General features: G+C 42.1%; 1 protein-coding gene across 1 annotated transcript in view; it reads right to left on the bottom strand.

The window, feature by feature from the left end:
• Positions 1-19,091, bottom strand: part of LOC308126699 (endothelin-2) — a 35,733-nt gene extending 16,642 nt beyond the window's left edge. The window contains exon 1 of the mRNA XM_080491256.1: positions 18,805-19,091. Within this exon, the coding sequence (XP_080347382.1) occupies positions 18,805-18,865 (61 nt within the window). The 5' untranslated portion in view covers positions 18,866-19,091. The remainder of the gene's footprint in view (positions 1-18,804) is intronic.
• Positions 19,092-24,834: the final 5,743 nt, after the last annotated feature.

The raw sequence follows: 24,834 nt of genomic DNA, 5'->3' as shown, positions 1-24,834 counted from the left end.
ACGCTATAACTCTAGAGCGTACACCTGAACACACACTGGTGCATATTAAAAGAGTGCGCGCACACACACACACACACACACACACACACACACACACACACACACACACACACACACACACACACACACACACACACACACACACACACACACACACACACACACACACAGCCCATAAAGCAGGCAGAACCCACAGACATCCTTTGATCTCGCTCCCGGTGCACGCAGGAGAATGTTTGGGCGTCTAAAGAGAGATTTACACGGTTTACACACGGACACAAAATAACACCCCACGTCGCCATAAACGGTATAGGTCTGTTCTTTATATTCCTGTGTCTCGAGAATCAAATATTTGAGGTTGTTATTCATGTAGGGTTTCCAACAAAGCTGTTATTTGGTCCAAAGCGCTCACGTCCAGGCCGACATCAGCAGGGGAAGGAATCTCCAGACGCACCATTCGGTGCGGACACTTTGGGAGGTTGTCTCGTTTTGTTTTTTTTCTTCCTCGCGCTGTTTCGAGTAAACAGCTTCTTGTAACCCTTTAAGAACGGGAACAGGTCTGGGAAAAGGTTGTTCCTGACTAGTGAGGTCGATGAGAAGTCTCGGAATGGAAATTAGTGGTGTGAGAGGCAGAACAGACCAGGGACAGAAGTACCGTATTAGTCAGACTATAAGGCACACTTTTCTTCAGTGGTTGTTTAGTAGCACTATAGGCTCGATTTGTTAAGCTCCTGAGTAAAATGTGATAAATTGCACATTCCTGTAAAAGATAACATTTTGCAAAATGCCCAAACTACCAAAACAGGCATTAGTTTGCCTGTTTACCATATTTCCTGGACTAAAGGAAACACTGTTAGCCATGCCACTTGTATTCTGAAGTGACTTATATATCAAAATATACCAGTAGATATCATCTGTGACCACTAGATGTCATTGTATGACAACAGAATGGACTGGAAAATAAAAATAAAAAAACTGAATTACTACAGTATTTGACAGAGTAAACAGAATTTAAAGTAAAAATCAGAAACCAGAAACAGCATCATAAAGAGTTTAGAGTATGTGAGAAACTGGTGAGAGACGGAAGAAAAGCAGAGAAACTGTTAATGTTCTCCAAGGTTTTGGCATCTTAATGTCTGCAGATGTCATTTCCTGCTTGTGCACAACAAACCTTCCCAAAGGGTAAAGACAGTATGAAGTCACCTTCACCTTCTATGCCACTTGAGAGGGCCAGTGGATTATGGGTAAAGACAGATTACACCCTAGGCAGGTCATCAGTCCACCACAGGACAGACACAGGAAGGCAAACTGTTACATGCTTTTGTTCTGTGGGAAAGAGTCAGTCCATGCATGGACATAAAAAAAACATGCAAAATCCACTCAGACAAGCTAAAATCCTGAGAAGATTCTCACTGTGAGGTGGAAAGATGAAGCCAGGGGTCTACAACCTTTATGACCAAAGGAGCCATTTATGTGATTTGTTTTTAAGCTGGAGTCTCAAAAACCATTTTGACCTTTAAAATGAGGCTAAAACAGCTTCTGAAGTTTCATATAAACATTAGTTTTGCAACAAACTGCATCATAAGTTGCATTTGTGAAGTTTAAATTACAATTTAGAATGATAAACATTTCAATTTTCAACAGTTTTGGGACCTGATTTTAACAGTTTCATCCTTCTTTTCCAGCATTTTTCAGACAATTTTGATATTTTAGAATAGACTAGAAAAGAAATACTTCATTAACCCCAGAATGAAAATCCTTCAAGCATTGCTTGTCAAAGAATAAATAGAAAGAAAGTTGAATATCAGACAAGACGGGATAAAAACTAAATGAGTAATTTTTAATTGTTAATATGTAAAAGGCTTAATGGTGACTAATAGAAGTACAGAAAGGATGAAAGTAACTAAAACACAGTAAACATCTTTTACAGAGAGGCGCTATAGAGCCACAGGATTAAGGACATTTCAGCCGTCTTAACCCTTTGATTTCTTTTCAAAGTAGTTTTGCTTTTTTTTTTTTTTTCCATTCAAGAAATAAAAGTCATTTTGAAAATGACCCTGGTGTGTAAATAAAATAAAAATAAGATAACATGTTTATAGAGGTATAAGTAACAGCTTCAGGGTCCCACTACAAAGAGCCACATGTTGCTCTCGAGCCTTAGTTTGCTCCAGAGCTGCATATTGCTCAAGAGCCCCATGTTGCTCCAGAGCCTTAGGTTGCTCCAGAGCTGCATGTTGCTGCAGAGCCATAGGTTGCTCAAGAGCCCCATGTTGCTCAAGAGCCCCATGTTGCTCAAGAGCCCCATGTTGCTCCAGAGCTGCATATTGCTCAAGAGCCCCATGTTGCTCCAGAGCTGCATGTTGCTGCAGAGCCATAGGTTGCTCAAGAGCCCCATGTTGCTCCCGAGCTGCAGGTTGCTCCAGAGCTGGATGTTGCTCAAGAGCCCCATGTTGCTCAAGAGCCCCATGTTGCTCCAGAGCTGCATATTGCTCAAGAGCCCCATGTTGCTCAAGAGCCCCATGTTGCTCCAGAGCTGCATGTTGCTGCAGAGCCATAGGTTGCTCAAGAGCCCCATGTTGCTCCCGAGCTGCAGGTTGCTCCAGAGCTGGATGTTGCTCAAGAGCCCCATGTTGCTCAAGAGCCCCATGTTGCTCCTGAGCTGCAGGTTGCTCCAGAGCTGCATGTTGCTGCAGAGCCATAGGTTGCTCAAGAGCCCCATGTTGCTCCCGAGCCTTAGGTTGCTCCCGAGCTGCATGTTGCTTCCGAGCTGCAGGTTGCTCCAGAGCAGCAGGTTGCAGACCCCGGGGTTAACCACCACACCAGCCCAAAGGCAGAGCAGAGGAAGACAAATAATGAAAGGACAGATTTCTGGCCAGATCGTTTTGTGCGACACTGTCGAGTTGCAGCGCTGATGTAAACGAACGTCATGCAGAGAACTGTTTGGACGACGATACAACAAAGTTCTCCCGATGCTCACGTTGACTCGGGAAACATGTTGTCTGGCTGTAAACCTGCTTCACAATCACTGTACGACTTCCAGCATGGCTCTCCCTCTTTGGCACCAGACAATCGCTGATCCAGAAGGTAGCAGTTTCAGCTGTCGGTCTGGTCTGGATGTTCACCTCCACCCGTGTGTGTTGGAGGTCCAGCAGCCCCCCCCCGCCTCACACATCACCACTTCATCATAACCAACGACATAATGAGCGCATGATGGAGCGACTGGTCTGCTTGGCCTCGCCTTCATTACGACTTCAAACAGCAGACTTGGAGTTTGTCCAAAACCAGTAAACATGTTGCTTTAGTCTCGATCCACGGGTCCTCGGACCTGACACTCAAATATTTTCTGTAATTAAACTGTAAAGTCTTCAGCTTGTTTTTAATAATTCAAGCTTTAGGGAAGGCGATGCAGACATTCTCGGGCTCGGCTGGACTCCGACTCGTACGGAGTGTTTTGGTTTGGAACGCTTAATGAAAAGCGCAAATTCTGGATTGTTTTCAGAGGAAACAGTCCCGGAAAGCGGGACCCCTAAAGTCCACCCGGGCTTAAAAGTCATGATAATGCTGATGATTACAAGCCTGTGGCTTGGCCCCGACTCCCCGACCTCACTGTGGGGTCGGCGACACACGAGCCTTCACCTTAATCACCCGGCTGTTTGGAACGCGACCTCGGGCTCCAAGAATGAAGCATTTGTATGCGCAGGAATGTCGGGGGGGGGGGGGGGGGGGGGGGGGGGGGGAGAAGGTCTTTGCTTAAAAAACAAGACAACTGTTCATACTACAGATAAGGGAAGTATTTCTTCAGAACATCTTGCTGTTTTTTCCAGTGTTTTAGCGCAGAGTTTGTGTTTGGACACCAGGATATACCAATATTTGAGAGATTTACTTGGCCAGATTGGATACACCTTCAGATACAAGGGTTCAGAGGTTTGAGAATACACAGCAACTCCTCATCTAAGTTTGTCTTGCAGGTCACAGAAAGCAAACCTGGAACTTCCCAAAAAGGGCTTGTTTGGTTTCTACAGCCAAGCCAAACTCATTTGAAAGGGAGGCTCCTCGCCGCGATGCCGCAGGGTTTTAATCCATTGGACATGGAGACGTCGCGCTCATCGTCCACGGTCATCACATGTCCTCCACGCAAAACACACCATCGTGCCAATGCACTGGTCAGAGCCACCCAGGAGACTATAAGTGACTTCGTGTTTTTACCGACAGGTAGGTGAAAGGTTTGAATCCACAGTGTAGAAGGGAGAATGTGCTTTACTCCGGATTGACTTCGGCACAACTTGACCAGAAAATTCTTTTACTCTCAGGAAGCCAAACTTGTAGCCAACAGGTTCTGTGGCGTCTTAGATGTGTAAAGTATATATTTGACACAAAACAAGACAAGAAAAACTAATGTCAGTATTGACATTTTTACACTAAATCCCATTAAATTTCCCCAAAAAAGATGTCACGGACCAAACAGCTGAAATACTACAAAGGTAACACTCCAGTGGAAAAGATCCAACCTTACACTCTCTTTACAAGCGCTATCCAACTGAGGGTTGTAGGAAGCCGGAAATAATTACAGTTGCCTTTGGGCTAAAGTTAAGGTACGTCCTGTACAGGTCACCATGCCAGTCCACAAACAATCACCTACGTACAGATGAACACCAACAAACTTGACAAGCATCTCAGTAACGGTCTAGAGAGGCTTTTGACGTGTCATCCAGGGGCTTCGAAAGGCAGTTATCTATCGATTAAGTTCACATTATTTATTTATTTACATTTCAGAACTTGTACTTTTTTAAAGTTTGCTCTTCTCTTCTTCTTCTTTTGGGTTTAACGGTAGTTTGCATCCATAAAGTTGCATTACTGCCATCTGCTGGTTCTATCTTCATTGTTTCCCACCGATTTCTGTTTCTCTTCTTCTTCACTTAGGTTTGAAGTTGCACTGCCGCCATCTGCTGGTTCCAGCGAGTTCATACCATTCCCACCGCTCAAAAAAACAAACAAACAAAAAAACCGATCCTCTCCTTCCCCCATTTGAACACTGAATATGGTTCCATGTAAGATGTTTGCATACAATGAGGAAGAAATTGATGTTCAGTGTCTTGCCAAAGGACACCGAATACCAGGTCGAGATAAGGGAATTGAACCATTGCACCTCAGCATTGGCAGACGATCAGCTCCACCCAGTGAGCCACCGTCGTCCAGAAAGTGCTTTTAGGACGCCAGACGAGCTTTCACCCTAAACAATGCGAGCCAGCAGCAGCTGCTCAGTTTGCAGTGAGGTATTACTGTTCTCTTCCAGCACACTGTCCAGAGGTGAAGACGTGTGATCCCCAAAGTGCATCTTTAAGACATAAGTCTTAACCAGAAAGTGACACTTGAACTCAGAACTGACACAGGCACCAAATCATCAGCTTCTTTACGTCTTTCTTCACTGAACTTGTGTGCTCAATTTATGACACTGCAGGGATCAGACCCTGCATCCTTCCCGGTGTGGGAGACGACTACTATTGGCTTGACAAACGGCTCGATTGTAAATGAGTCCCTCAGGTTTGGCAGCGTCAGAAATCATTTACAACTACTTTTTATTCTTGAATCCATCCACCGGCAACATCTGCTTCATCCTGATTACAAGGAGACGAGTCAGACTGCCATGAAGGTGAAAGGTCAAATGTCTCCTCTAATGCCCCTGGCATTCCATCTTTCAAACTAAAACAAACTAGTTTAGGGGATTTTTGAAGCAGGTCAGACTCATGTAACACATAAATACTTGACAAATTTCACACTGACAGTGACCTGGGTTCACGATCCTCCTCACCTACCAATAACTCTCTTCCTCCCCACAGAGCAGCAGAAGCTCCAGCGTCTTCGCGTCTTGTCAGATCGACCCCGTTTCTTTTCAATGTGCAACGATCTCCTTGCTCCTTGGCAGTACCCATGTTTCTGTTGGCAACTTTGGCCGCACAATATTGAATTAAACAAGCGAGACGCAATAATGTTGTCGAGTATTGCGATATGACTTGTGTAGAAGAAACACTTCATCCTATGATGTTGGTGTTTATGGGCTTTGTATTATTACCTTCTAACACTTCCCATGAGCAGTATTTCAGAACAGTTTGTTGACTTTGTTGTTTTTATTCATTCAATATTTCATTGCAACCAGGCAACGAAATAATGTTGAAACTGTGACGTGAAATACTGTAATGCACTAGAGCTCCAGTTGGTATCCAAATATGCACAGTACACGGAGACATTTACACGGCAATGTTTCGAAAAAGATGTCCGTTTACACGGAAACAGCAGAAGTACTGAAAACAATGTAGTTCGCAATGCCAGGCCAAGAGTTGGCGCTCGTTTGTTTTTGAGAGCGTTTCAGTGTCAGAGAGTTTCAGAAAAAGTGCATTTTTCCACTTTTTCATTGGAGACAGAGTCATAGCGTTTTGGAAAAGTTCCACTCTGGGAACCGATTTCAGTGGCTCTGAGCACCGTTGTCGCGTAAACGCACGCCCACAATGCAATAAAAGTTTTCTGTCATGTAAACGGGACCTGAGAGGGGTTAGGATTAGTGGGTTGTTGAGTCAGTGTGAAAATTACTACAGAGAGATTATGATAATCTTCTGTCAATCTTATATACAAGTTTAACCAATTCATTGTTCTCGATGATTATTTTCATATAAACAAGGTCTGATGCAAAATCCTTCTTTCAATACTCTCCTTTGCATGCCAGTTACTCAGTGGACGGACGTTTTGGATACAGACATTTTGGATAAAGACATTTTGTATTTTTCAGACTCGGGCGATTAGGATAGGGACGATTCGGACATGGACATTTAGGTCATTGATGTATCGGACACTGACGTACTGTATAGGACACAGAGGTTTTGGACACTGACGTATAGGACGATCACATTTCAGATGTTTCAGGCGCTGACATTTTGGACACGGACGATCCGGGCATGGACATGTATTGCACAGATGTTTCAGACACAGACGATTCGAGCATGGGTGTTTTTTTGGACGCAGACGTTTTGGACATGGACAGTTCAAATGTTTCAGACACGGATGTTTTGGACACAGAAGTACCACCTGGGATGCTTCGGACACCAGATATAGAATGTTTTGGACATGGACCATATGTGAACAATTCATTCTACTTTTAATTAACTTTGAGCTTGTTATTTATTTAGAAAAATATAAAATGTATTTCAAATATTTATGTCAAATATACTTCTTTGTCCGAAATGTCCGACAATCCATACCTACGGGACATTTACAGTCAGCTATTAACCTGAAACCTGTTTCGATAAGATATGTAAATCAGAGTACCTGGAGAAAACCTACAAAGGAGCAGAAAACCCCAGACAAATAACATTTGTAATATATATGATCATACAAGATAGGAGTTCCATCGATGAGCAAAGCAGAGCATAAAAACCTGCCATATAGGCTTGACTTTTTAAAGGACATTCAAGAGCTCAACTTGAGTCATAGTCAAGAATTCGACTCAATGAGTTCTGGAAAACTCAATATGCTGCTCCTTCGAAACCGCCCTGACCAGGATGGACTCCCACCGCAGAGGCCACTGTCTGCCACCAACAGACTGCAGCATGCAGTTAAACCTCTGAATATATCACAAAGGCCCATCGGCGGTTTCCATGTCAGCGTGGCCAAAGTTTAAATGCCTGTGGAGCAGCCTCCAGCAGCTGTGACTGTGAAACGACGACATTAAAGCAAACACCACAGACCCTGAAGTTGACATTCATGATCTGTTAATGGATGCCATAAAGGGTGAAATAATAAAGGATAATAAAGTTTAAATTATTTCACGGTAACTACGAGCCAGGAAAGGAAAAGCAAGCCTGAGAAGATTCTGAGGAAAATTGACCATTTCATGCCTTTATAATTCATTTGTGTTCACGTGTTGACCCCTCTGCAGTATAGTGCAGCTCCAAACTCTCTTTTGAACACGAGCCCACGTGGCTCCCCAAGAGAGTGAACATGTATTCAGACTTCAAGCTGGAAGTACATTAGTTTATCGTTTCCTCACTCAAGGCTGTGAATTGTACTTTATGGACTTTTTCCCTTGACTTTAGGTTCTTGTCATCATTTTTGGCAGCTGTTCCATCCTCGCAACGGCACTTGGAGTGCTACGTGCTGCATGACCCCCCCCCCCCCCCCCATAATTTCATTTGGTCTTCTGGGCCTAAGCTTGCATGCTTCATGTACATGTGCAAGCATTCATGCAAATGTCTCCGGAAGGGGGGGGAAAAGAACGATGGGAAAACCCAAGAGGCACAAAACCCCTGTTCAGGCTCCTACATTGTTTGTCTGCCAAGCCGAAGTTTAATTTCTTGCCCTGTTATGAGAACATCTTGCATGGCTCCACAGGGCTCGACAATATCTGACAATATGCCGGTGGATCAGCTGTTAATCCCTGAGCTCCCTGTTTAGATTGGCAGGTAGGAGCAAAAGGACCCCGAATGCCATGGCTGTATTTATTCTCAGTTATCAGCAAGCATGCGTGAAGGGAAAGGAATCGACGGGAGTTTTTTTGTGCGAGCGGAAAAATGGCAATCAGGACGATGCGACAGAGTATTTAACAATCAATGTGTTTTTGTACCTTTGGCCGACTCAGCCTTCTTGGGAAGTAATAAAGGTGGCCAGGCAGGCGTGGCAGCCAAGGTAAACAGTCAGCCGAAATTGGAGCTTTTGAAAACCCCAAGACAGGCTGGGAAACACTCACAATGCACAATGCCCCACTGAGGGCAGAACTGCTGCAGGATGAGGGAGTCAGCCCGACCTCCGACATGAGCCTGCAAAGTGAGGACGCCAAGGAGACGAAGGCAAAGCCACACAAACAATCCAATCAAAAATACTCCGGCAACAATCAATAAACCCTCTTGAAACAAATTTCAAATATCAATGTGATGTGATGGTGAAAGGAATGTGCACCTTCCTTTCACAGAAACATCAACAGCAACAATAATTCAAAGAAAAAACTATCATGCTGATCGAGACCAACGGCTCCATGATGCACACACCTGCACACTAATAGAGGCGGTCCCAGCTCAAAGTTGCGTTCTGCAAACGAGATCACCAATCTCTCTCGACTGAGAACAGCCATATTTGTTATTCAGAGACAAACGTTTCTTGTATCTTGCACACAACAAAGCTTGTCACAAACCAGATGCGTTCTGGGTTCACAAAGACCAGACCGGCAGATTGATTTGAGCCACACGCTCACCAAATGGTTGAATCAAAACATCGTGTTGTTAAGACTTTAAACCGTTTGGTCTGGTTTTGTTTTGCAATGCTAGATCTCTGTAACAGTCGGTCTTAGAATTCTTCAATGCATTTGCAAAGGGCCCAGTCCATCCATTGAGAGCAGTTTGGGATTCAGTGTCTTGCTCAAGGACACTTAGACATACTGTATGGCAGACCAGGAGGGAATTGAACCTGCAACATGACTTACAGACAACCCGCTCTACCAAGTTTGCATTTTCTTTTCAAGGATGGGTTTTTCTCTCACATTCCGGAAACCTTCAATGGATGATGGAAGATGGATGCGTCAGTGCTTCTTGGCCTTTCTGAGTGTAGTTTGATTCTTCTTCCTGTTTGATCGTCTTTTGGCGAATCGTTCCTGCTGGAGTTCAACGTGTGGAGCAACTTCATGGAACTAAAACTTGTTGGCTTGATTGGTTTCTCTCTGTGTTAATGCTCCTGCAGACTGTACTATATCAACCAGTGTTGCCACAGTTACCTTGGAAATGTAATCCGATTACAGATAACGAGTTACTCCTTTAAAAAGTAACTTTGTTACTTTACTGATTACTTGTTTTTAAAAGTAACCAAGTTAGATTACAAGTAACTTTTTAGTTACTTTCAGCACCTGCTGACAACACCCCCCCGATCTCAACATAAGAATAACAACCGGTTTTATCACTGCCTGGCCTCCTGCTGATACATATTTAACCATTGACCTTCATTCTTTGTTGAATTTATATCTGACTCATGGTTTTATTATCAGATTTTTACTATTACTGGTATTTATATACACTACCTGCTCTATGCGACCTTTTAATCCCGCCCCCCTTTCATTGATTGATTGATTGATTAAAAAAAGGGGGCTGATTGCAAAGTTAACGTTTATTGAAGATGTTAGTTTGTTCCGATTCTTTTGGGTTACCTGAGCGAGTTGGCCTGTGATTGGCTGAGAGTGGAGAAATGGGCGGGTCAGGTGAGCCTGCAGACTGCATGCATGCTCTGCCTGTCTGTGTCTTGTTTGGAGGGGAACGGAGGAGCAGCCGGTTCTGTTTAATAATAAAGCGGCTTTGCAGACGAAGAAACTCGTCCTGCGGGACTCTACAACAGCAACGCACATTGACTTGGATAAGTAACTTTAATATGATTACTGGTTTGGAAATAGTGACGCGTTAGTTTACTCGTTGCTGAAAAATGTGGTCATATGAGAGTAACGTGTTACTAATTAACGCATGGCCGGCATCACTGATATTAACAATCTTACAAGTTCAAAGTTATCCACACTGAAATCTGAAGCTGAATCTCGTGATAACAAGTCATAAAAATAAAAGGAGCCTTGTGGCATTTATATGTTTGGAGAGAAATCCCCTCAAAAGGAGGAGGTGGACTGTTAAGAGTCTTCAATTCCCAATAAAATTCCCTACATGTAAACGTAACGCAGTCACGATGACACCGAATTTACGACATTGTCTGAATTTTAACGCAGGTTGTTTTTGGTCGCAAGACCATGACTACCTCCGTCCTTGAACCGGTCTCACAGCGCGACGGAGGACCACTGATTTAGAGCCTAGACCAACGGCATCGTCATGATTCTTTCACAATCTATCGTCTGGGACGACCAAAAATTGCAGAGTGCGTAGCGGCCTAAGTAAACAGGATGAATAGCAATTGAACAAAAGATTGCTGTCCGCCTCGTCCTCGGAGAGAGACTCCAAATTAGTGTCAAATTTGAAGAAATTATCTCACAAAACCTAAATAACAAGCCTACCGTTGCTTCTGTCCGTCTGGTAGAAAGCAGCCTCGGGCTCTCAAGGGTCTCTGGCATCTGGACCAAATCAACAGCTCCACCTCAACGCTGCGTTGTGCTAACGCCATCACCAATCTGCCCCCGACTGAGAACGGCCACATTGGTCATTCATTGACAAACGTTACTTGTATCTCACGCACAACAGAGAACGGCAAAGTTTGTCCCAAACCAGACGCCTTCTGGGTTCACGCAGCTGATTGATCGCAGCCACACGTTCACCGAATGGTCGCGTTACTACGTCGCGTTAGGATATCAGACTGTTTTGTCTGTTTCTGTTTCGCAACGCGAGATCTCTGTACCAGTCCATCTTCAAACAATTTAATACGTTTCAACATCAGAATGTGTTTTTATTTGAGGCATTTTACAGCCGTGCTTTCGCACAATGACAATCACTTGTACGTGACCAAAACCCCTGCTGCTTAAATTAGCAGGAGCTGTCATAGCCGTGGCCTTGTGTTTCTTCCTCAGCCTTCGCTTGTTATTCCTGCCCGCCTTATGTGAATGGTAAATGGAGCTGACTTAAATTCCACTTTTCCACTGATTCACAATCTAAGTCAACATCACCCGTTCCCTCGCCAGTGGAGGCATGCAACGCCCTCTACAAGATGTTTGGGGATTCAGTGTCTTGCTCAGTGACACTTGGACAGAAATGAGAGGGGGGGGGGGGGGCGAAATGAAACTGAGCAGATCCTTCCAGATATAAACAGAAACTGATCATCAGACAAACAGATACATAAAAAAGCAAGAGAACGACAGATACAGACCTAAACGATTAGGACGCTTTAAGGATGACGAGCAGGAAACGAGCCGAAGCAGCAGCACATCTCATCTCATTTACGATGGATAGAAAAGTGTGTGTGTTCAGTTTGGTTCATGGTTCATCTTCGAGGTTTTGTCCGACACGTCTTATTCATTGATCTAGATTGTTTTCCTTCGGGTCCGGGTGCAATTGTACTTGTGCACTTCCTCTTCCCTCTCTTCCTCAGGTCTTGTGACTCTGCCCTCGTGCGCTTTCTGACATTTTCGTGCATAAGGGACATCGTTTTTGTGTAAATGCGAAACTCATTCCAGTACATTTGGACGTCCTCAGTCTTTCCCCGTTACTGTCGTTCCAGCTTTGGCAGCCGTCGTGGTCTTGACTAAACATCACTGGAGTCTCACCCTGGTCGTGTCTTTGTGTCCTCTGTCTGCGCTCTTGTAACAGGAGCAGGTACTTCAATAGAAAGAAAATATCCAGTCAATTTCTATACTCCTCAAATTCATCATGTTGACCAGGTTGGACTTTCTGACGACCTGGTTTTGGCCCCCGGCCACCCTGGCCTTCGTGTTCGCTCATGCCACCGAGGCTCTGCTTTGTTAAAAGACGCTTTCATGTGGAGATTTGCAGAACAAATAAAGAGGCTATTTCCTTCTATATGAAAGTAGAAGGTCAGGTCCTAACACTATTGTTCCAAGATCTCTGAGGATCCGTTCTAGCCGAGGGTTTGGACTCTGCATCCGTCCAAAAGCTATTTTGACTCGAGAGACATTTTATTTCCACTGCAGTCGCCCCCGCAGACATTAAATATTTTCAAAGTCTGGATGTAAACGGCCGTGGCATCAACGCTCAAAGATTGTGTTAAAGAAAATATTTCCATTTTAACAAGCTCGAGCCATTCTGAAGCATCCTATCCAAGAAGTTTAAGACTGGAATTTTCTGCTGAGTCAATGATAAACCTCAGATGTCTGGCTGTGGCACACGGAGACGAAACACTTTATTAAACATGCATTTGTGGGAGGAGCAGCATAGCTTCAATATGTGGAGCTTTTTTGCCGTTTAGGACGATTGAAAAGACTTAAAACTCCTTAAAACTCACTGGACTGTGCCTATTTTGATAATTTTTTTATCACATTAAAACAACAGCCACTTTAAAACATGTTCTTTTTGTTTTACTACAACAATCTGACTCTAAATTTTACATTTAAATTGACCTCATATCAACATTACGGCCCAAAACGTCATAATTCATAATCAAATTTTTAACTATTTAATAAAATACAAACTAAAAACATGCGTACTGAACTGATTTGACGCTTAAAAGTTAACATAGTTTCCAAATCTTAACATATAAATGTAAATAGAGGACACAGTAACTCTATACACTAAAATTACATTAAAGAAAATACCACAAAAAGTAATGTTAAGCCTCAGTTGTCTGGCAGTTTGATGCATGAACACAGCATGGACAGGGAGCAGGAGAGGCAGCAAAGAGGGAAAGAAAAATAGCGGGGATACGGATGGGAGTAAAGGAGTAAAAGAAAGAGGGAGAGACAACGTGTTGAGAGAAGTGCTTATGAGGAGGCCTCCGAGACTCGACGTGTACCCGGACAAAAAAAACTAAAAAAAGTAGCACCCTGAGACTGTAATGAGCGCACGGAGACCCGAACAAGAGGAAACGAGCAGATCTAAAGCTGCAGATCGTGGACTCTATTTCATAATGACAAGGTCAACTTAAGTAGCAAAACTTCCCGGGGCAAATCGTCCGCCTTCCACATCTGCACCGACTGTTTCTGACTGCAACGCCGACTGGAAGGAAGTGTTCTTTTCAGTGGATCACGGGAAACGATCCAAAATCAGATCGCGCGCCAATTTACCACCACTAAGTAAATGTGTTTTCACTGTTGATACGACAACAGTGAAAACACATCGGTTTTGCATTTTTTGTTTCAGAAAGGTTTTGCGTTTACACAGTGATGTTTTCAAAACGACGTCAGTTTACACAGAAGACAGGCTGAATGGAATGTAATTAACATGCCAGGCCACTAGCTGGAGCTGTTGGTTGTTCTTGTAGTGAAACCACACACATGCAAGCAGCGAGCAATACGCTATAAACATTAACAATGGCGAGTATATAGATTATCCTAATCCCCCTAAGTGATGTAACGCCAGATAAAAAATCCAAATTATAGAGCATCATAATGCCAATAAGTGATGTAACTTCTGCTAACATCCAGATCATAGAGCATCTTAATCCCAATAATAGATGCGATTTAATCTGAAATCCAGATTATAGAGCAAAGTAATCCCACTAATTTATGAAACTTCAGCTAAAATCGATATCATAGAGCATCTTAATCCGACTAACTGAAGTGACTCCAGCTAAAATCCAGATTAAAGAGCATCTTAATCCCAGATATCTAACTGCTGCTTGTAACTGCTTCTACTTTATGACGTTGGACACAGAAAACCAGAGACTGTGATTCAACTATTTAAAATGTTCGACCCCCGTTTCACTCCATACCTCAGACACTGAACTGGAGAGACACTTTTCATTTTTCAGACAGCTCGTTGGACACGTCGACATCGTCGTTCACTAAATTCTGATCCTATCAGGAGATTATTCCTATGCACCACAGCGGCCACTAAAAATGATCCCAGCTGCAGTTTGACTGATTTGTACCAAGTGCTCCGCAATAAGACCGTCTGTCTGGCTGCGAGAACATGCGTCACACATGTGAAGACATTTTCATTCCACATGACTGTTTTAATCCACGCTGCAAAAGCACTGCAGGATGAAACGTGATATGAAAGACTTTCAGAGGAGTTTATGAGCTCATTGATTGAGATCAGCATAGAAAAATGAGACGTTTACAGGCTGATTTATTCAAGAGCTGTTTCACACCGATATGAGCTCATGAATCTAATTATTGCATCAGTGAAGCCGCAGTTTGAGATGTTTAATCGCAATAAAATTCAATTGTCAGCATGAAAACACATTGAACTTCTAGTTTGATTTGTAGAAGATTTTGCAGCTTCAAAAGAGAATTTTGACTCGATTCTTGTTCAGCATGAAGAATTCAACACTAAATGAAGCAACATGCGAACTGCTTCCATGAGCCAGCGCTGCAAGTTGTTCTATCTCTTTTTTTTTTTAATTGATATGGATCAAATTAGAGTTTTTCTTTGATCTACGTATTTTTTAAAAACAGAAAATAGAAAAAGTATCTGCTGAGTTTCGGTTTCTATTTAAACTCTCAACAGGCCACTTGTTAAAACACATTGAAAAAGGAAAAAACTTTAACCACACTGGTGGAGAATATTTTTCGACTTTTTGTGTATTTGTGGCTTTTTCAAGTCAAGAACAAAATATTTATTGAAAAGTCTACAAAATACACATTTAGTGTTTTATAGATTAAACTAATTGTTTTTAAGGCAATCTAAAAGAATATCATAGAAAAGAACTTTATCTGTATCATTAGCTGTTTGCTTAACAGTTACTATCTATTAAACTCCTAAGCTATCTAAGCACTCATTACATTAAAGCACAGGGAATCTGGAAAGACTTTAACTGAGCTAGATTATGGAACAGACAAGAGTTGCATGCATTTAAATTGAAAACAGTAATGGACCCAATATAGAACCTTGAGGGACACCATACAGTATATTACAATTATAGGAACAATAGTCAGTCATACTGACAAGGTACTATCTTTAATTGTTTTCAAATAAACCAACCATTTTTTAACGGTGATCTATAAGAATATCATAGAAAACTGATGATCTATAGGATTAGATGATCTATAGGATTAGCTGTTTGCTTAACAGTTACTATTTCATTAAACTCCGAAGCTAACTCGGTACTCATAACAGCAAAATCGGTAACATTCAGTAACATTAGCATTAGCAGTAGTTATGTTTAGCATTAGCATGGCTAAGAAGCTGTTAGCTTCCCTCTTTAAGCGCTGCTGTTGTTTCAAAAGTGCTAACATTCAGATTATAGAGCATCTCTCTCCGACTAACTGATGTAGCTCATTCGACTAAGAGTTTATCTGAGCTGTGTTCCTCTCTTTTATTTATTTATTTTTTTCAAATGAACGATTTCTCTTAAAAATGCCAAAGAGTACAGCCTGCTGGGAAAATATTATGTTTTGTTACAAATCACACTCTTGCAGTATAATTTCATGTTCAGGCCTCGTTCCAGATATGCTTGAGTTGGAGGGGAAAACGTCCAGCTGGGACAGAAAAGAGTCCCGATGAAGCACATTGTCTGTTTAGTTTACTATCAGGTTCCTGTCGGGCTGCAGTTCCCTTCACGTATTCCCACTTTCTGTCTTGTTTAAAAGAAAGCGACATGTAGAAACTCCCCGAGTCCATCGGAGCACAATCTAATTAACTGGACAAACTCATCACTTGTTTCGCTTTCCCAGTGACGAGTCGCCTCCTCTACTCATGGCTGAGGACGCACAAGAGCAGAGCAGCAGTGACAGAAATCCACGCGAGTGCGTTCGGGAATGTGGCGCCGTAGATCACGGAGGGGTGCAAAGTTTTATCGCACGAGGTGAATCTGGAATGTGTCGAGCAGTTTTCACCTGAATCGAAGAGATTAAACTTTATCTCTGGTATTTTCAGGTAGCTCTTCAGCTCCGTGATGAAATCCTCCTCCAGCTCCTCTCACGTGTCTCGTGTGTCGGGTGGACCGTCATAAATCCCGCCGGAGAGCTGCCTCAGGCCGCGGTCCAAAGGTATGCCTTAGCTTCAGGTTTCTGAAGCGCTGCGATTTATGTTGCACAGCTGTAAACGCAGGAAGCCCTCCCCCCCTTTTTATCTTTTTTTATGCCGTATAACTGCAATTTCTGACTGATGGATGAGTCGCGGAGTGTGCACTTGCACTGTCAAGATGAATTATCTGGACGGCTCTCGCTACCACGCCTTGTTTGCTACTGCAAAGCGATCCGCGCCACATCTTACAGAGCCCATGAAGGTGTGCGGATCAGCATTCCCCAAAAAGTAGGATTAACGTCAATCCCTCTAATGCAGGATTTGGAACAAAGAAGCAGAAACTATGCGATCCAAATCGTTTAATGAGGCGTGATGATCCCGACACTGTCCCAGTGTAACACATTCAGGCCGTGATATTCCTCACAGGGCTCACCGGGGATATCTATCCACTAATTTCTTGATTTAATTCTGTTCAAATTCGAATAACTCAAGTGCCCCTGAGCTTTAAAACATCTGTTTCCTCATCGAAACCCGGTGTTTCTTGGTGTGCTATTTGTCTAAATGTTGACGAGTGTTTACTCACCCGGAAATACTTGAAACATGATGCAGACAGAATTGTTGTTCTCCTGAGTCATGGTGGTGGTTTCACTAAAGTTTGCAGACTGGGTGAACCACTTTTGAGCAAATTACAGACAATTAGTATTGGGTTAGTACTTCCCTTCTCCCCCAAAATGTTAAAATTACTGAACTGATCACTGAAAATAAATAGATAATAAATAGAGATTAAAATGCTCTATATTCTGGATTTGAACTGACGTTACATCAGTTAGTGAAAGACGATGCTCGATAATCTGCATTGCTTCTCTTACAGCAAACAGGAGTTAAATGAAATAGTACCAAAGTATTGTGAGAGAAAACAGCGTTGGATGATGCTAATGCTAACTGCAGCTTGCTACAGCAAACAGTCGCAACTGTAACGGAAAAGCTTTCATTTATCTTCTTTAGCATTCGATCCAACAGAGAACGCCACTTTACATCGACGTCCAGGCCAAATACCAAGAAGAGTAGAAATCTTTTTTCAGAGAGAAGAAGAACGTCAACGATAGCTATGATGGCGACGCCAGGAGGTAGAACCGATGCCTATATTGTGAGAAAAGCTCAAATGCGGACAGCTAAGACTTCGCTTTTTATTTGATTCAGTAACAGAGTCAACGTGAAGTTTGCCAATTAGCGTTCTGAAACTCCACAGTGTGACGAATCACCTGCTCAGTTTAGGATCTCCAGTAAATAAAATTATCAGGCTAAGCTAATGCTACATGGTCATGTGCCGCGATGTAAAATGGCAAATCAGCATTATCCCCAAACTACACAAAAATCTAGCCGCTGCACTGCTAATCTCAACACTGCCCCCTGATGACGACTACTGGTACTGCTCGGTATACGTAAACTTCCAGGGGAAATCCGAACACAAACGAAAGGCTTTATATGGATTCATAAGCAAGTCAAACATTGAGCGCTAAGCAAAATAAAATGTTTCACAGGAAAAATCTGCATGGTGTCAGCTATGTAATCAACTCTATTCTTTATTTTAACCCAAACATCAGGATAAGTTGTTCCACCTGAAGCTTTTTTAAAAAGCAGTTTAATCTTTATGTTTTACTACAACAGAGCTCCGCAACCTTTGTGACCAAAACAGATAATTTGTCCACTTAAAATCCTTTGAAAAGACGACAGCTGAGCTTCCAAACTGTTTCTATACATGCAAAAAAATGTTTTAAGAAGTTTCCTAACTACAATATACAACAGATGTACTATTACATTTTAAGCAGTTTTAACTTTTTAGCCATTTTAGTTTATTGGACATATCAGGTCTTTAAATTGATTCACACCATTAAAGCAATTTTACCCATTATTTTTATTTTTATTTATTCTAACAATTTTAAGTTTTGTCTTTTTAGCCATTTCTTTCAATTTTTGCCTCTTTTTTTTGTTTTTTAACAGTGTTTTTTTTAACTGAGTTTGTGCTATTTGAGCTTTTTTTGTTTTTTACGTAGGAGTGAAGTAATTTTCAAAATAAAATCTAAAACAAGAATCCCATAAAAAAATATTTGTTTGCATATAATTTTCTGAAATCTTTGGGGAGCTGCAGCATTTGTAGACCTCTATACGACAATATTCACATGAAAACAGCAGCCTGAAGTAATTACCGAGTGAAAGTAGCAGCTTTTCTCATAAATAGTGTGTGAGACAGTAAAGCGGGCTCTACCTTGGTACTGGTGCATCAAGATCAGGGTGGAGGCGAGAAGCCAGAGGTAAGTGAAGTCCATCCTGACGGTTCGCTCAGCATCCAGGGAGAGGAGGTTCCACGTAAAAGCTGCTCCTGAAGCGGCGGTAAAGACGTCTCCTGAAAGAGTCTCCGGGATCCCGGTTCAGGTGAGGAGATGCCGTGAGCCTCCTGGGTGGCGTCGGGGGGTGTTCAGGGCGTGGAGCCGTATCCTGCCTGGGAGAGCGAGTGTGTGGAGGTCTGCTGTGGTAGATGGAGAGAAGAGAACTGCAAGAGAGGAGGAGGAGGAGGAGGAGGAGGAGGAGGAGGAGGAGGAGGAGGAGGAGGGTACACAAGGGAGGTTGGGTCTGCTGTCAGACACCTTCACAGCTTGAATATCATTAATCATAGCCTCCTCCTCCTCCTCCATTTTCACTGTGAGTCTGTCACAATCTTTGCACGACACTTTTAATCTTCATCTCCAAAGGGAAACAAGTGCATATATCTTTTTTTCTTCTCGTCTTGCCAAAGTGTAACATATATCCCCCACAGCCAATTAGTCATTCGTCCCGCCAACACCTCCTGAGAAGGAAATGATGAATTCACGTGGGATTACAGCCAGAGCCAAAGGAAGAAATAAGAGAAAATCATGTGTATCGTCAACAGATTTTCCATTTTGGGTTAATTTTAGTGTCGCTTTTTAAAGATGATGGACAAAAATGCAGACTTGTACACTTTTTTCACCCTAAAAAGTTTAGTTCAAAACTAGAAACTCAACTTTTATTGCCATTCCTTTAGGATTATTGTCAGAAAGCAGTTTAAATGGTGCTGAAGTGAAGTATCTCTTATGTGAGGCTGCTTTTCCACGGCTTGGTGAAACTCTGCCAGTGAGGTTTAAGGTTGTTTGAACCAATCGATGATGAGTCATGTCAGACTCAGACAGCTCTTCAATGAAAAACTCAGGATAAATGGCATTTTAACAGTTGGATCTCAGTTTTTGGAATTTGGTGTGGTTTCATTGAAGTCTGAACAACATGAACTCAGCACGTGACGGAACCCCGTTGATATTCAGCTGATGTAGCGGAGATGCACCAGCACCGACACCAGTATCGGGTCCAATACTGCACGGAACAATTGTACTTGTATTCAGAAATAGATCCAAGATACAAACCTGGTAAGTATTACATGACGTCATATTCAGCAACGCTGCCCGCAGCTAAATTATGTTCTGACATTATCAAGAGGCCAAAGATAGTTCGTCCGACACCGGACCAGCAGAGTCCCAATGTCTGAGCCGTGCTACGTGCTACATGCTAAAGAGTTTCTGGACTCACATACCAGTGATGCTACATGCTAAACATGATTAAAGTCAGTCAAGTACTCGTATCGGCAAGTAGCGAAAGGCTATTACTCGTCTTTTAAAAAAGTGGTTCAACAGTAAAAAATGGCGGTATGTACCAGTAAAGCAAACTGGTCTGAGACCAATGTTTTCCCCCTTTTTTCCTCCTTCAATGGGATCAGGAAACACAGCTTCCTCTGAGTGACCCCCCCCCCCCCAATAAAAGGAGTTCAATAAATCATGAATGATTTTGCTGAACTCGCCAGGATCCAGGTGTTGTTACGCGTCTGAGATATTTGTTCTCTAATTCAACCGTAGCAGGAGGCACTTCATCAGCGCATCATCTTTCAGTCCTCCATCTATCACTTCTCCCCATTGGAGCGCCGTGTTCAGCCTCCCTGCCACATTCTCAGCAGATTTCTTTTGAACTGAATCATAGAGGATCTGCCTGCAGTTTAGTCTAAGGTCATAACCCCCCCCCCCCCATCAAAAAAAAAAAAAGGAAAAGCACAAAAGGTGGCCTTCTGTTTTTCCTGTTGGGTCTTTTAATCTTTTTTTTTTTTGAGGTGGGATGGCGAGGGTTAGGGGAAGTTGTTCCGCTGTCTATCTGTCAGTCTAACCGAGGAGAGGTCGCGGTGGTGAACCAGGTTCATAAAGAGATTAACGAGGGCAATCCGAACATCTGGGAGGCAGATACTGTGGCGAGCCGTACACAGAAAACCTCTGGCCGGGTTTCCCCAAAGCTCCTCCATCAGGCCTCGTGAAACGATCTAAAATAACCGAGGTGTTCCGAAACACCAACGGGAAGCTCAGTGCAGTGGATGTGGTATTCCTCCACGAACACCAAAGCAGTTTCACTGAGTTTTACACTGACTTTACAAGGTATTATCGGCACCGACTGTTAAGCCATGTGAATAGAATACGCCACATTTTTTCTCCGTGAAACAAATAGTTGACGCAATGAAAAAAAATTTCCTCGACCCTCTTCTGGAGTGAGAGAATGAGTTTATGAGCTTATCCACTTCATCAAGACTTGGTAGATTCAAAAGGAAAAGATCAAGAAATTCCACTTTTACCGTGCGAGATACTGCAGGAAATTAAAGCGACAGATCGATAGATAGATATTTTATATATAGATTATGATGTAGGATACTATGAACACACCAATACACTGTTTTTAAAACTGCACACCTTAAAGTTTGCCGATCTGGTTGAATTTAAGCCTGCACAAATAACATACAAAGCAATAAATAGACTGCTACCTGTAAACTTACCCAAACTGTTCAAAGACAGAGTGGGGGGTGGTTATAACTTTAGAGGGGAACTAAACTTGAAACAGAATTATGCTCGGACCAGTTTAAAAAGTACGTGTCTTTCCATTCGTGGGGTGGTTTTGTGGAATGGTCTTGACGACGCGATTAAACAAAGTATGAATATAACGCAATTTTAAAAAAAAGTACAAAAGATATATCTTTGAGAAATACAGAAATGAAGAAGGAGAATGAAAATCTCGCAGATGTTAATGGCACTTGTTCATTTTGTTCTTTTTTGTGTGTTTTCTATTTATTCTGTTGTCATAAATCGCTCGATTGGAGTAGTTTTTTCTTTTCTTTTGTATTGCCTGTTTAGTTATTTCATTGGATTTTGCATTTGTCAATGGGTGAAGAATGGGGGTCGGACTTGGTGAGCCGTGGCTTCTTCCTAGCCCTTTTCGACCGAGTCAAATGTGTGTTTGATTGAAATTGGCCTTTTATTTATTTCTGTGTTATTTTTTCTTATTTTTGTTTCATCTAATTCTAATCGTTCCTTCATTCGAAATAAATAAATAGCTCAAATCAAATCAAATTAGAGAGAGAGAGAGCACAGATGAGAGAAGACAGAGAGAGAGAGAGAGAGAGAGAGCACAGATGTTTATTTCGAAATCTGCAGGTCGCCACTACAGAGGAGCTGAACAGCCACAAGCAGCTTTGGAGCAGAAGGTTACAAACCTCTGATCTTGAGAGAAAAAAAAAAGCCTCGTCAGATTGTTTTTTTTCTTCAACAAATTGCACCCAGGCTTTGTCAACCAGATGACATGACACACAGTGATCCAAGAGTCGTGAATTACATTGATGTTGTGTTACCAAGAGACACAACAAACAACTATTTGTTGCATGCTCGTCGGCATTTTGGCATTTAACTGACACGAGATGGTGTGAACTCACCTATACCCAAGACGATATTTAACCTTTTTCCAACTTTAAATTTGATGGAATTTGGTTTAAATATGGCTTCAGAATTCGATATTGAATCTTAAATTTGTACCTGGTTGTCCAGTCGTTTGGGCATCAACTCATTGTGGATCTCCTCATATGATGATCAGCTCAGGAAGCAATAGTGTCCAAGGATAACATGAAGTGGGCGTCAAATGACAAGACGTTTATTGATGTGTGTCAGTATGTCCGATGCTCTGTAGAACCAACTGGCAAGGAAATAAAAACTTCTCAACAGGAGTTCTTGAAAGCGAAAAAATATTCCATAATAAGTCCACTTCAAAGACATATTTGAAGTTTTGGGAAAATAAAACTCACATTTTGGAGACAAACAAAACAGTCTGTTTTCCGTCAGGCTCAGAGAATAGTCTCTCCAACATAACACAAACAGAAATGTGGAAAGGTTTCCCGGCCATATGGCCGCAACAAAGTCAACTTGTCTTCAAGCTTTTATGAATAATATTTGTATTTTTACACGTTCACACCACATTTATCAACCGGAGGCCATGCCTCCACCATGACACACACTATATATTCTCTCGCTGAATGTATGATTGAAACTGTTCACAGAGTAGACGCAACGACGTGACTCACTTGCAACACACAGCCATAGACACAGCTGTGCTCACTCAACGTGATTTTATTGAACACACCCACAATACACGCCCCACAATACACGCCCCGTGCCAATCACATACAAATATGACAACCAATAAAGAAAACAATAACATTATTGCATTTTGCAACCTTAAGACGAAAACAAATACATTGAGAGCACACGGTTAACACCCCCACTTGCTCTCACATTGTTGACATACAGTATGTCATATTATTTTCCAAAAATAAATTCATCAAACTTCATTAACTTACACTTGGTTGCAGGCTTTGTTAACACATCTGCTACCATCTCATTAGTGGGACAATACACTAATGTAACTGTGCCATTATTTACAGAAGACCTAATAAAATGGTATTTGATGTCTACATGTTTGCCTGCTCACAGGATTTTTTGATAAAGCTATTGTACCTTGGTTGTCTTCATATACCTTAGGTGGTGTGTACTGACATTTATCAAGGTTTTCCAGTAGCTGTTTAAGATAGAGACACTCCTGTATGGTTGTGGCGAGGGCTATATACTCTGCCTCACAGGTGGACAGTGCCACAGTTGGCTGTTTCTTGGTCTTCCATGAAATCAAAGCACCACAGTCGGTTAGACCTACACAATACCCAGAGGTACTACGTCTGTCATGACTAGCCGCCCAGTCTGCATCACTGTATGCTCTTATTCCCAATGTGTCATATTTTCTGTAACACAGCTCTTTGTTAATTGTTCCTTTAAGATACCTCAGTACATGTTTAACTGTGGCCCATTGCTCAACAGTTGGCTCTGTGAAATATTGTGACAGTTTGCTTACAACAAAACTTATATCTGGTCTAGTACAAATTGTCAAATATATGAGGCTTCCCACCGCCTCTCTATATTTTTTCACATCAATCATCTTTTCGGCATCATTAGTATAGTCCAGTTTTTGTTCACATGGCGTCAATCTAGGTTTGCAATCCTGCATGTTAAACCTTTGTAATATTTTTGACACATATTCTGTTTGGGACATTTTCACACAGTTGTCACTCTGGTTAAAATCAATCCCTAAGAAATGCCTTAGTTTGCCCAAGTCCTTCATTTTGAATCTTTCGGCAAGCATGTCCTTCACATGTTTGAGAACATTTGCATCACTTGCCGCAATTAACAAATCATCAACCCATATTACAATGATCACTTTCTCATTGGGTGTTTCCCATGTATAAACACAGTGGTCAGCTTGATTCTGCTCAAAATGGTTTTTGGTCAAGTACTCATGCAGTACTTTGTTCCAGTTTCTGCCAGATTGTTTTAAACCATACAATGACCTTTCCAATTTACAAACTACATTTTCATTTGTGTCAGATTTTACTTCATAGCCCTCTGGCTGTTCCATGTAAATTTCGTGATCTATTGGTGCATTTAGGTAGGCAGTTTTTACATCCATTTGATGCAGAATCAAATTTTCTTGTGCTGCTTTTTGTATTATCACTTGGATACTTGTTAAATTAGCTGTAGGGGAAAAAGTCTCTTCATAATCTACCCCTCTCTTCTGCCTGTATCCTTTGGCTACATAACGTGCTTTGCACTTTTCAGATCCATCTATATTGTTTTTAATCGCATAAACCCATCTACCCCCAACTGCTTTCTTACCCTCAGGCAAGCTACTTAGGGTAAATGTGTGGTTTTCGCTAAGTGACTGCATTTCCTCATCCATTGCAGTGACCCACTCTTTTGATCTGTCTGAGGTTACAGCTTCTTTGAAAGTTACAGGTATATTACATGTCACTCTATAACAGTAATCTATGTTAATCTGCACCTGATCAGTTTCCTCATCAGATGCTTGTTGAGAAACATAGTCA

This window comes from Lipophrys pholis (assembly GCF_963383615.2).
Source record: "Lipophrys pholis genome assembly, chromosome: 21".
Taxonomy (NCBI): domain Eukaryota; kingdom Metazoa; phylum Chordata; class Actinopteri; order Blenniiformes; family Blenniidae; genus Lipophrys; species Lipophrys pholis.
The sequence above is the reverse complement of the archived record's forward strand: the minus strand, read 5'-3'. Positions and strand labels throughout refer to the sequence as shown.